This window comes from Desmodus rotundus, chromosome 4 (assembly GCF_022682495.2).
Source record: "Desmodus rotundus isolate HL8 chromosome 4, HLdesRot8A.1, whole genome shotgun sequence".
NCBI lineage: Eukaryota > Metazoa > Chordata > Mammalia > Chiroptera > Phyllostomidae > Desmodus > Desmodus rotundus.
The window spans coordinates 173,281,532-173,293,580 of NC_071390.1; the positions used below are offsets into that span (position 1 = coordinate 173,281,532).

Genomic DNA, 12,049 nt, shown 5'->3' on the forward strand with positions numbered 1-12,049 from the left:
CTCCCCCGGTACAAGTTCCCCTGGCCCTCCTTCTCCCTCCTTTTTCCCACCTGGTGTGTTGTCCTCACTCCATGTTCTGAGTCTGCTCCAGCTCTCTCCACGAGAGAGTGGACCTTTCTTTCACAGCGGTTCTCCCCTTCTAACTGTGTCTTTCAAACCTGTCCCTCACCCATTCTTACTCACCTTCCATCGCTCAGGTCTCTTTGACTAAAACCAACCCCATTGGTACCTGAGAATTACCTGGGCCCCTGGAGCTCTGCTGTCCTCCACAGACAGAGGGTGGTGTTCATTACAAGGAAAGGGGCATAGAGAATGGCCAGCCTGCAGGGCAGGTACTACTGTTTCGCTTTAAGACCACTAGGAATTATAGTCCTTAAGGAACGCCAGAGTCGCCTCTGGATTTTGAACTGGGTTAGCACCCCTAAAGAGTCAAGGGAAAAAATATCAAAGGAGAAAAACAGAGTCTTTTTATTAAGGTACCAACAAGTTATTCCCACTCCAGTTAAAATTGGAAGATGCATAGAGAAAAATGGCCTGGTAGAAATAAATCAACCCAAAAAGTCCACATAAGTAGTCAATGTTTATTTATTCATCTAATCCTTGAGTTTTAGAAACTAACATTTGTTAGTTCCTGTAATACATAAGAAAAATACGTTCCAGGGAATTCTGGAACTGGGACATAGCTCCTTCAAGGCTCAGTGGCTGCAAGAATTCAGATCAGTTAGTTCCACAAATGATTTCTGAGCTCCTACTATGTACCCCACACTAGATATATGAATGGACTTGGGCCTTGGGCCTCTGTGTAAAAGGATCTTTTCTATATAGATCCTTTTGGTCAGCATCTAACCAAAGGATAACAAGGAGGCTGCCTCTCTCCTTCCCTCTCAGTCTCCTGGTGTCAGCTCATAGGGCACAAGACAGAGAGGTTCCGAGGCCTAGACTGGGTTTGGTCGGCCACTGGTGATGTCTGCCATGGGTGTAGAACAGCGGCACACGTGTATTTTGACATACCTGCCCTGGTCAGAATCATCTTAATTTTATTTTAAAGAGCGTCTCCTTCATTCTGCTCCATCATGCTCCTGTCCTTCAATCCGACAACTGGATCTTAGTGGAGGATACCAGTGTCAAGAGGATTTTTAATGAGTTGAGACCCTTTAGACTTTGTGAGAATGAGGCATCTGCTGGAAAGTGAGGATAGAAATTCAGCACTATCCCCACACTGTGCAATTAAAGATGTTTTAATTATGTAAAATTTACAGATAGTCAAAAAAGGTAGGGAAGGCAACCAGGTTAGGAAAATGTGCAAATTCTCATTGAATGCATGTTAAATGATAAGCGTTGGCTTATAGGGATTACATCTTGTAACCCTATCTACCAATTACCAACAATTTTATTGCTTAAATATCCTAGAAATGCGGTCTGTAGACATGGCTTCCTTGTCCAAAGGCATGAGCAGAGTCGGCGTGCCACCACGACCACAGCCATGGTCCATGTGGCTGCTGTGGCAGCAGTGGGTGTGTCTGGCGAGGACTAGGGTTTAATCCTTGGATTCTGCTTCTCACTCCATGAGCAGGGGCTAGGAGCCATCCCGAACTGCAGCCTCAACCCTGGGAGGGATGGAGACCTGTGTCATTCAACAGCAGTGACCCCTTCTGGCCAATTTAAGGAGAAGCATTGAGGGGCCCTGAAAGGAGTCACTTCCAGTCCTCCTCAGAGGTTGGTGGTCCTTGCACGGGGGATTGATTAGCAAGAAGATGTGACATGGGCAAAAGCTGGTGGCATGTCCAGGCCTCCAGCGAGGAGCAGAGGTCTGCTTCGTGGGGAGCCGAGGGCACTTGGGTTACTCTCAGCTGGACCAATATTGCCTTCTGGGGACACACAGATAGCAGAGATGGGAAGGAAATGCACTCTTGTTGAATGTCGGGGGGGGGGATGTTTAAAGATGTGGGGGGTGGGGAAAATGATGCCAACATCTCCTAGTTCAAGGCCGCCCAGAATATGCACTATGTCTCCATTCACTTCACATGAGGTTAACTAATCAGGTCTGCTTGAGCAGAGAACTTCTGCCTTCGTCTAGAGGCTCAGAAAAACCAGGGTGAGACGTGTGTGTAATTGAATAAGTGGCTTCAAGGATCTCTGTGCATATAAAGGCCACAGCGCACGCCTTTGTAGCTTACCATCAGTTCGTCACGCGCACACGTGCACATGATTATGTATCTGGCTGAGGCTATTTCTTACAATCAGGAAGGCAAATGTGGCATTTCTCGGAAATGTAGACTGCTTAAAAATATCTGTGCCTGGGCAGCTTCTCCAGCTGTTCTTAGAACAAAGATTTACCAAACGTATTACAAGCCTACATCAGCCCCATCTGAAGTGATTCAAATCACTATTTTCAGAGGACTTTTCTTGAATGACTGTTATTTTCGGGTACAATAAAGGCATCTGGAGTGTTGGGAACTTTTCTCCTCACATCACGCTTACACTGGCTTCTTATTTTTCTCCTCTTTTTCCAATTACGCTTCCCTCCTCACACTCTCCCAGCCTCTCTCGATAACCTCAGACTCACAGCACTAAAGCACACCCACGTGGTGGGTTCTAACATCTTTCTCCTGCCCGGTGGCACGTTACGCATGCATTTTCCAAGCCCGTCAAAGCGTGTCGCATGTTGTCATGAAATAAGGTCGCCCCTCATGTCGTCCTCTGCTGAGTTTGCCCTATTCTTTCCATCTGCCTTTCTCCTGATTGTAAGTGCCTTCTCCTAATTGCCTGTGATGAAGCGGCACTTTTTTAACCTGAACACCCCTAGTAGGTCCTATGGCAACTGCCAACTGCCCTGGCTAACCAGATAATCTTGGCACCTCTAAAATCATGTCAGCTTTCTGGACAATCACAGTCTGTGACTTTCACATCTCACCTTAAGAGTCCTCGTGAGTCTCCTAACGTGTCCGTATCATGTCTGGCTCTTCGCTGCATAATTACATTCTTGGAAGCACGCATCAGAGTATCCTGCCAATACCTACATTGCTGCGTGTACCCAGTTTATATTTTAGGCATTTACTTCATCTGGGACATTGCTCTTTAAAATCATTTTTATCAAATCACAAGAGTGATTTGCCAGAAAATGTAGTTTGCAAACCTATCGATTATCTTCCCATCATTCTGGGGAAATCAACCTATCAATCAGACAAGGTTTTCTATTCCTGAATAACTGAGGTGGTAATGAAGGGCTTTGTTCAGCTGGCACCTTTGGAATTCTAGATGGGATCTGGAGCGCCTTCTGGACGTTTTCCTGGCCTGAGCAGAGGCATAGGCTGCCCAGGAGAGCCGTCTCTTGCTCCAGTGAAGAGAATTTTTGCCCGGTTGTCAAGGTGCTTCATCAAATTAGCCCGCCCCTCTCAGGGAATGCACCCTTCCATCGCAAAGGCTTCTGGCCCAGGCCTCGTGGAGGCTCAGGGCAGCTAGGCTCTCTTGTGGAGTCACTGCACTTTTAAGCGGACTATTGCTCAGAGCTCGCCCAGCAGTCTCCACCTGACAGGTGTCCTGTCCCTTGCCCAGGTCTCCCACCAACCCCGCAGGGTCCCCTTTGAACAGAGGCCGGAGCTGTGCCCTGCGCATGCGTCCTTCTCCCCCATCCTCGTGCCTCTCAGCAGTGGCCTCCACAGTGCTCCCGCAACAGTAGGTGGTTTCCTTGTTAGCATGGAAGGACAATTTGTACCTAAAGGAGTGATTAGATGGATTCTTCTTGCACACTTCCATTTCTGATGACTCCCGGCTTCATCAGTGTAATTATAATTAGCGCTCTTCATCTTCCTTTTATGGCACCAGCTGGACAGACTGGTTCTCTTCACTGCCCGGATTGGTGGCGGGGCTGCCTGTGTGGGGATAGGTGACAGCCACCATGAAATAACAGATGGTAAATTCAGGGCTTGTTGGCAATCAGCAGGTTTTTGCTAATGACTTAATTAGCTATGCAAATTGTCAAATCAGTGTGAACATTGTTTTTATCGAAAACTTTACCTAAATTAATTACCATAATTAAGTAGCAGAATGTCAAGGATATTGGCCGTATGAAAGGGCCTGACTGAGTAGAGAAAAAGAGAGATTCTGTCTTCAATTACAATGTAGACCATCCTCGGGACAGCGAAAATGCCATTTGGAATGGGTGGCGTGAATATTCCAGAACTGTATCCTCCCTGTGTTCGCTGAGAGTTTCCAAAGGCCCTAAATAAAAGTGGCGGATTTTCGGAGGTATTGAGAGGCACCCCGCAGAAGGTTCCACTGCCCTCTCTAAAGTCCCCAGTGTCAGCAAGTTAAAAGCGTGGATTTTTTTAATTTTGAAAAATCCATTTTTTTATTTCTGCAGATTGCTAGCATTGCTCGTTCTCCGGTGTCAGGCTGCGCACTAAGGACATAAACTCGCGTGGTTGTTACACGCCAGGAGGCGATGTTTATTTCCTGTAGAAATCCAATATGCATCTCGGCCCCCCGACATTGATTGAGACTTGACCCCGGTGTACAGTACTCGAGTGTGTCTGTCCTAGGTCCCCCAGCTCCTCCCACTAGTGTTTTAAGCTGAGCTTCTCTCTCCCAAGGTTTCCCTGTAATAATGTCAGCTGCTGTTCACAGGATGTGATGGTGGTAGGAGAGCCAACTCTGATGGGAGGTGAGTTTGGGGACGAGGACGAAAGGCTAATCACTAGATTAGAAAACACGCAATATGATGCAGCCAACGGCGTGGACGACGAGGAAGACTTCAACAATTCGCCCGCCCTGGGAAACAGCAGCCCGTGGAACAGTAAACCTCCCGGCACTCAGGAGACCAAATCAGAAAACCCCCCGCCCCAGGCATCCCAGTAAGGTTGACCGGCACTGGAATCCTCTGTCAATAGGCCCGTGGGTTACACTCGCTATTTCAGATCCCCACTTACAGGAGAGGAAGGAGGAGACATAAAAACTTTTTCACGCAAATACCTATTTCTAAACCACAATGATCTGAGTTTCTTTCTTTCACTTTTTTTTTTTTTTTTTTGATTGAGAGGATCATTCCAAATAAACTTCCGTGACCCTTCCCTGGAGGCCTTCACAGGTAACACAGATACTGGCACTGATCGTAATTAAAACAAGAGCAGACGCTAGCGCTTCTCCTAGCACCGTGTTAACCACATGTTTGTTAATTTCCTCCTCCCTGCATCAGAGGAAGCCCGTATCATCCATAAGCCCTCAGTGCTCAGGAGCTCATTGTATGCCGAACCTAACGACAGATGACTTTTTAATATTGTAAAATATTTTCTGCTTTTTGACTTGCATCTGAGAGTTTCTTGTTTCAGTAAAAAAAGAAAAGAAAAAAAATCCGCTTTTGGAAAGTAATTTAAATGTACCTTTTTTTCCTTCACCTTTTCTCTCATTGGGTAACAGCTAAGAGGGCCCAGCAGGGGAATTTATGAGCAAGCGAATGTCAATCAGTTCTCCAGCCCAAGGTGGTTCAGTTGAGCCTTAGCGCTGAAACAAGAAATGTCTTTTCTGTCATCAAAGACACCGAGGCAGATTTTTATGTAAGAAGGACACGTGGCCCCTTGAGAGTTTATGCATTGGTAAAATTGCTGTTGATCCAAATATTTTCAAGCCATGTAATCCATTACTTTTGTGGGCAGTTTAATAAATCTGAAACTCTTTTGTGTTTTTTATTGTATCTGAGTTGACTGTTATTTCTTTTCATCATATATTTCTTGTATAATATTTTGTAAAGCCCTCGCCTGGTTCTTTTATGGGGATTTTTTCTTTGTGGGCAATACCAGTGTATTTATGTGAAACTTTATAAGAGAACTAATTTTTCCATTTGCATATTAATATGTTCCTCCACACATGTAAAGACACAGTGGCTCCGTGTGTTATAAAACAGCTGTATTTTATGTATGCTTTACTGATAAGTGTGCCAACAATAAACTGTGCTAACGACCCAAACAGTGAGTCTGGCTGTTTCTGAGCGCAGGCAGTGAAATCTGCCCACAATTAAGAGGAGTATTGAGCTTGAGTTTATTGTCCAAACTCCAAACGGAGTGGAATTATAAATCCTGTGCCCTCTTTGATAAGGTATGGCTTCTTTGCCCGCTCACTGAACTGTACTTGGGCAGACCCAGAGGTGCCTTCTCTGTGCGGGGCACTGTGCTGGCCGAGGACATGACAAGGACAAAGGAAGGACTGGCCTGGGCACCTGGAGGTGGCCAAGTGGAAGGGCAGTGGCTTCCGCATGCCGGATATTCACTCTGCACCCAACAGTGTTTCAGCTAATCCTCGCAACTCCACTAAGCAGGCATTAATATCCCCTTTTCTTAAAAAACCAATGCCTCGCTCACCTATTTTTCTAAAAGATTTGCTCTACAGAGAGCATGGAAAATTTACTTGAGAACTTGTTTCAAGAACTTTCCTCCCACTCTTCTACTTTGTACTGATGAGGGAGATGAGAGAGAGAGCCTGTTTGCATGTGTAGAGTGTGTATTAAGTGCCAAGCAGTTTTAATTTGTCATCTCAGCAAATTCGGGTAAGGAGGGTTTGAAAAAGAGAAGCGAAGGGAGGAGATGTGTCTTAGGCTGGGATTTCCACAAGCAGAGCCCGAGACCACGATTCTGGGACACAAGGTGTACTGAGGGTGGGGTCTTCGGAGAAAAATATTAACTTTAAAGGAGTGAAGGGAGCAGAACAAAGAAGGGAAAGGAGCCTAGGAAAACTGTGGACTCAGGTAGTCCACTGCCTGGACCTGGTCCATAGGGGCAGGGCTCAAAGCACAGACCTCACTGCAAAGTTCTCCCACCCTGGGCTCACCACCAGACTTTTGTGAGCCTGTACCAGTCAGTCTTTGGCTGGGGCCCTCCCCAGGGTGTGCAGGGGATTGAAACCTTCAGAGCAATGTGCCTGCCATCACCCATGGGCATTTCTGCAGTGAGGAGGCCGACAAGAAGGCAACAGTCATAGCATCTTGGAATGGGAGTGCTGGTCTGCGAGAGGGCGGCTGGGTAGGACACAGGCTACCCCAGTGACTTGCCCTGTCTCATAGCTCATGGGTGCCGCAGTTGGGGTTGTAATGGATCTCCCTTGACAACAAAACCTGGGTTCTTTCTAGAATATACACTGCTTCCTTAGACTATTAACATTTTAGAGAAAAAGTGCAGTATAATAGCAACAGAGCCAAAGGAAATATAGGGTAACAGCTGCATCCTGCTTCCTCACTGCTAAGAGAACTTCCAGTTCAAACCCAACCCCACCTCACCATTTTAGGTTTTATTGATCCTTTAAAGTCACCAATATGCAGTCATTATAGATGATACCAAGGACAATTTATTTGACACCTATTCCGGCTACCAATTCTTGCACAGCAAATCAACCCCAAATTTAGAGACTTGGATGGACAATTTATTATCAGTTACCTTTCTGAGAGCTCACTGGCCTCTGCTAGATGGTCTGCTCTTAGGGGCTCAGATGCTGGCTGGGGCTGGAGTCGTCAGAGGCTTGACTGGGCTGAATGTCCAAGATGGTGGTGCACTCACATCACTGGCTATGGGGTAGGTAGGGCTACCTACCAGGGCTACTGAGTGCAGTGCCTTCCCCTGGCTTCTCCATGGGGTCCTCGCCAAATGAGGGGTGGGTTCTGGGGGGGATGTTCCAAGAGCCAGCATCCCTGGAGAGGAGAAACCTAAGTTGCCAGTGCCTAGAACTGAAGCAGCATCCCCCGCGTCTCTGTGCTGTCTATCAAAGCAGCCCACATTCAAGGCCTAGAGGCACAGGCTCCCTCCTAGGGGGACAAGTGGCATGTGCCTACAGGGGGGAGGAATTGATGGTGGCCATCTTTGGAAACAAACATCTACAAAATCCAACAAAGTCCACAACCTGGTCCTCGCTCATCTACACTTATTGCCCCTTGGACCCATTTTTCCATCTGCCTAGACTCCTCCCAGTTTTCTAAATACACCAAGTGCTCATATCCCATGTGTCTTTGCATGCGTTTTCCCCTCTTGGAATGCTGACCCCACCTTCTTACATAACCAAAGCTCTTCATCTAAAAGCCCTGCTTCCTTCTCACAGCCCCTGAGGCACCTCTCCAGCCCACTCTGCTCTCTGGGGTCCAAGGGCATTTTGTTCTTGCTTCTGCCTTAGTGCTCTCCTCACCAGTTATTGCTGAATGCCCCTCACTGTCCACTAGACTTTTCTCAGTCTGAGCAGTGTAATCCTTTCCACTGGACCCTCTGTATCTCAACTCTGTCGGACATGCTGGTGGAATGGACAGAGTGAAAATGCCCCAATAAGAAATCATAAAACTTCTGTTCACACTCATTGTCCCATTACACTTCAAGCAGTCTGTAATGCTATGGCCCAATGCAGGGTGACATTTATCCCTGCAGGTAAATAATAAGGTGAGCGATGCATGTAGAGATGGATGTATTCAGGTTTCTCAGAGGACAAATCAGCTCAAAACAAACACTTTACCAGGCTTTGGGCTAAGCCTGACTGCGATTAGAGAAGCCCCAGGAGATGCATCAGGCCCAGAATACTCCTAGGGCAACCGTTTATGCATGAAGTGTACGCTGTCAGTCACTTGCTGGGTGCTTTGCCTAGGTCGGCTCAAACGGGGAACCCAAGGGTCGTGCATGAGTTGGGTTTAGCTTTGCGACATTCGAAACCCCAGCTGACTATGGCAATGAACACTTGTTTTCTCATTCATGGGACTGTAGGTCACCTGGGGCCACTGTGGTTCAGGGCTGCCCCTCGGGTCTCTTTCTGGGACAGTGGCTCTCTAGGGCATGCTCTCTTGGCAGATTCTGAGAGGAGTGACGATGACAGGCCAGGTCACACATGCACATCCGCTCCTGCTGCGTGCATTGGCCGAAGCAAGTCACAAGGACAAGCCCCATGTCAGTGGGTGGGAAATACGCTCTGCCTTCTGCAAAGTCGCATGACAAACGGCCTGAGTGAACCACTGGGACCCCACCCTATCACTGTGACCTACACAACGTTGCCTGAAAAACTTCTGACGGTTGGCCAACATTTAAAAACTGATGCATTTACTGTAAAAACTTAAAAATTTCTTTCTCGTCTTACAAACAAATCATATTTCTAAATCCCTGGATGGTGACTGTCGGCTGCCACGGAGCCATGACTCCCCTGCTCAGATGTTCTCCAGCTTGTCACCTTCAACCCACTTCTCTCACTTGACTCGCCTGTCTTCTGCCCACTACTGTATCCATTATACACTTGCTCTCTCTCTTTCCCCATATTTGGAGGTGGGAATTACAGGCCCCATTTTCCAGATATGAAGACCAATGCTCAAGCAAGTTCATTGCCACTATTTGTCACATAGCTAATAAGTAGTGAGGTGTACTTTGAACCTGGTCCCCAGGACCAAAGGCTGGGCTCCTTCTACCAAACCACGCCGGTGTAACAGAAGTCACAATAGTGGTTACCGTCTGGGCGAGGTTAGGAACGTGGCGAGCTTGATCACATCGACTCTGCAATATCCCAGGGGGCAAGGTAAGGTTATCATCCCTGTCCCTCGCATTTGCAGATAGGACTCAGAGCAGTTAAACAGTTTACCCAAGGTCACACAGCCCACAAATGACAACATTATGTCACCTCGACCCCGGACCACTTTCTTAGACTTACCGTTAGGTGCAGAGTCTGCAGGTCAGGCATTTGGAGGTGTTCTCTGGCCTGCAGGAGGGTCTTGGCGTGCACCTTCCTGCCACTCACTACGTACCATCAGGGGCTGTCCTGGAGTATTTCAGAGATCAAGACCTGCCACCTACCTGGCAATGGAATGAAACAGGAAGACCCCCTCGGAGTCCATGAAATCTCAGGGGCATCTGACAAAGGATTTCTAAATAAGTGGCCCAGTCCCTGCAGAAATTCTTTCTCTCTCCATTTCTCTTTACCCTCGAGGTGAACATTTAATGCAACAGAATAACACAACCCGCACTGGTATTACATGGGGTGGGATGTAGTGGGAATGAGGCCAACAAGATCTCAATTTCCTTAAAGCAGAATTGGCAGCATGCTTGGGATATTCATTTTATATGCCTTCTTATCTTGCATAAAAAAAGAACGATTACTAGGCTTTTCCCCTGATTGTTAAATAATACATGCTTATTGTGGATCATTTCAACAAACAGGAACAAGAAGAAAATTAATTCCACTACCCTGGTGTAACCGTTGCTAATATTCTGATACATATGCCCCCATATTTCCTCTTGGCTCATGTACATTACAGTGTTGGCAATATACAGACTAGACAATTACATATCCCGCCCCTTGCCTGTAATGTGTCAAACCACTTTGTTAAGTATTCTTTAAAAACATGATTTTAATTTCCATATAATGATCCGCTAATGGAATATACCATAATCTATAAAGCCATTTATTTATGGCTGATCAACTCCCTTTTTTTACGTCCCATTAGAATTTCATAATCATTAATAAGCTGGTCAAAGGTTGATAAGAGTGTGCTAAGTCAAAATTCACTTTTTGGGAATTTGCCATGTGCCCAGCACTACGCTGAACGCTGAAAGGGATTTCTGCGCCTAGTCTCACCTTCACCGTGCTTACCATGCACTGGGGAAAGAGGACAAGTGAACAAAATGCTCTCCAAGGATCATGTAAGGCTAAATATACTCAAAGTGTGAATGAAGCACAGGGAATAAAAACGCCAGGTGTCTAAAGGCATGGAACTCATATTTGTGCTTTGCACCTCACTTAATCTTCGCTGCAACCAGGGAGGCGCACATTTTGTATATGAAGCTCAGAGAGGTGGAATAACATGCCCAGAGTCACACAGATAGAAAACAGCAAGGTCAAGTCGGAATCAGCACATGACTCCGAAGTCTGTGCTTTCTCTGGTTAACCACAGGAAGTCCCTGGGGGAATGGCAAATGCTGTGATGGAGTGTTAGCAGGAATGACTTCATGACAGAGAGTGAGATGGGACAGCACACTGACACACGTGCACACATTCGAGTGTCCGGTAGCTTCTCGGAATTTGCCCTCTGGCCTCACGTCCTCTTAGTCATCACTATTGTCCAGATGCTGTCTCTGATCAACAGGAATGTCGGCAAGTCTGGGTTGTGAACAACGCTTACTACGTCAGTACTGTTGGTGTTTATGTGAAGGTGTTTCTGCACTTGAAGCCACCAAGCTGGAAATGTTCATTCACACTGAAAGGTTATTAAAACTATAAATTAAGGGACTGGTGAAGCATTCTCTATGGCCCTGCCCAGCCCTGATTTTTTGTCTTGGTTTCTACTCATTCCAGAACTTCACCATCCTGAAGAAAACATTTCTCATTTCCCAAGGGCCTCCAAAGAATCTCTGGGAAGTATTTATTCCTGAGTTAAGCAAATATGTTCAAGAGAAAGTTCTTCTTTGTATCTCTTCCAGAACTGACACACTGTATCTTGAGCTCTTTGTCAATAATAGATCATTCTCTCATTTTTAATGCTTAACTTGTTAAAAGTAGTTATTCACTCTTTGGGAGTTTGCAGATTCTTCTGTCATATTCTAATAAACATTGCTTCAAGGGAAATTTGCAAGAATTCACAAATGAGTGTGAAATTGCTTTAACTCCTGTGGCCTAGCAGAAGTCCACTGCCCCAAAAGTGAACACAAGTTTTGGAGGAAGACGAAATGTTGGAGGACCTAGGCACTGTCTGATGCACTACTTTTGCTAGTGCTGACCAAGAGGGGCAACTTGGGGCTTTGTGGGGAGAGCCTCCCAGGACCAGCTCACCAGGAGGGAAGAACAGTGTGAACTGCTAGCAGTGCCTGACGCTGGGGGCTCAGATCCCTTGGGCGTTTGCTGTCTCTACCTTAAATCGCCAGCATTTCAAAGGCAGAGACCTACGGACCCATCACAATTGTTTCCCCACAACAGGGTGACAGACCCCATTTTCCTGAGACCGTCCCAGTTTTAACACCCAAGGTCCTTCATCCTGGGAAACTCCTCAGTCCCAGGCAAACCTGCCCATACATGTAGCCAAACAGGCTTACCCAGGACATGACAGCTACTACTT

At 46.6% G+C, this 12,049-nt stretch overlaps 1 protein-coding gene across 10 annotated transcripts in view; it reads left to right on the forward strand.

Moving 5' to 3' along the window:
* LDB2 (LIM domain binding 2) overlaps positions 1–5,957 on the forward strand; it is a 329,224-nt gene extending 323,267 nt beyond the window's left edge. For 4 of the 10 annotated variants that reach the window (XM_045182726.3, XM_045182727.3, XM_045182724.3 and 1 more), the window contains exon 8: positions 4,627–5,957. In XM_045182726.3, coding sequence (XP_045038661.1) covers positions 4,627–4,857 — 231 coding nt within the window. In that variant the 3' untranslated portion in view covers positions 4,858–5,957. Of the gene's footprint in view, positions 1–1,573; positions 1,717–4,363 lie in introns of all 10 variants that reach the window. The other 6 variants (XM_053922422.2, XM_053922421.2, XM_045182732.3 and 3 more) reach the window with 4 other exon arrangements.
* Positions 5,958–12,049: the final 6,092 nt, after the last annotated feature.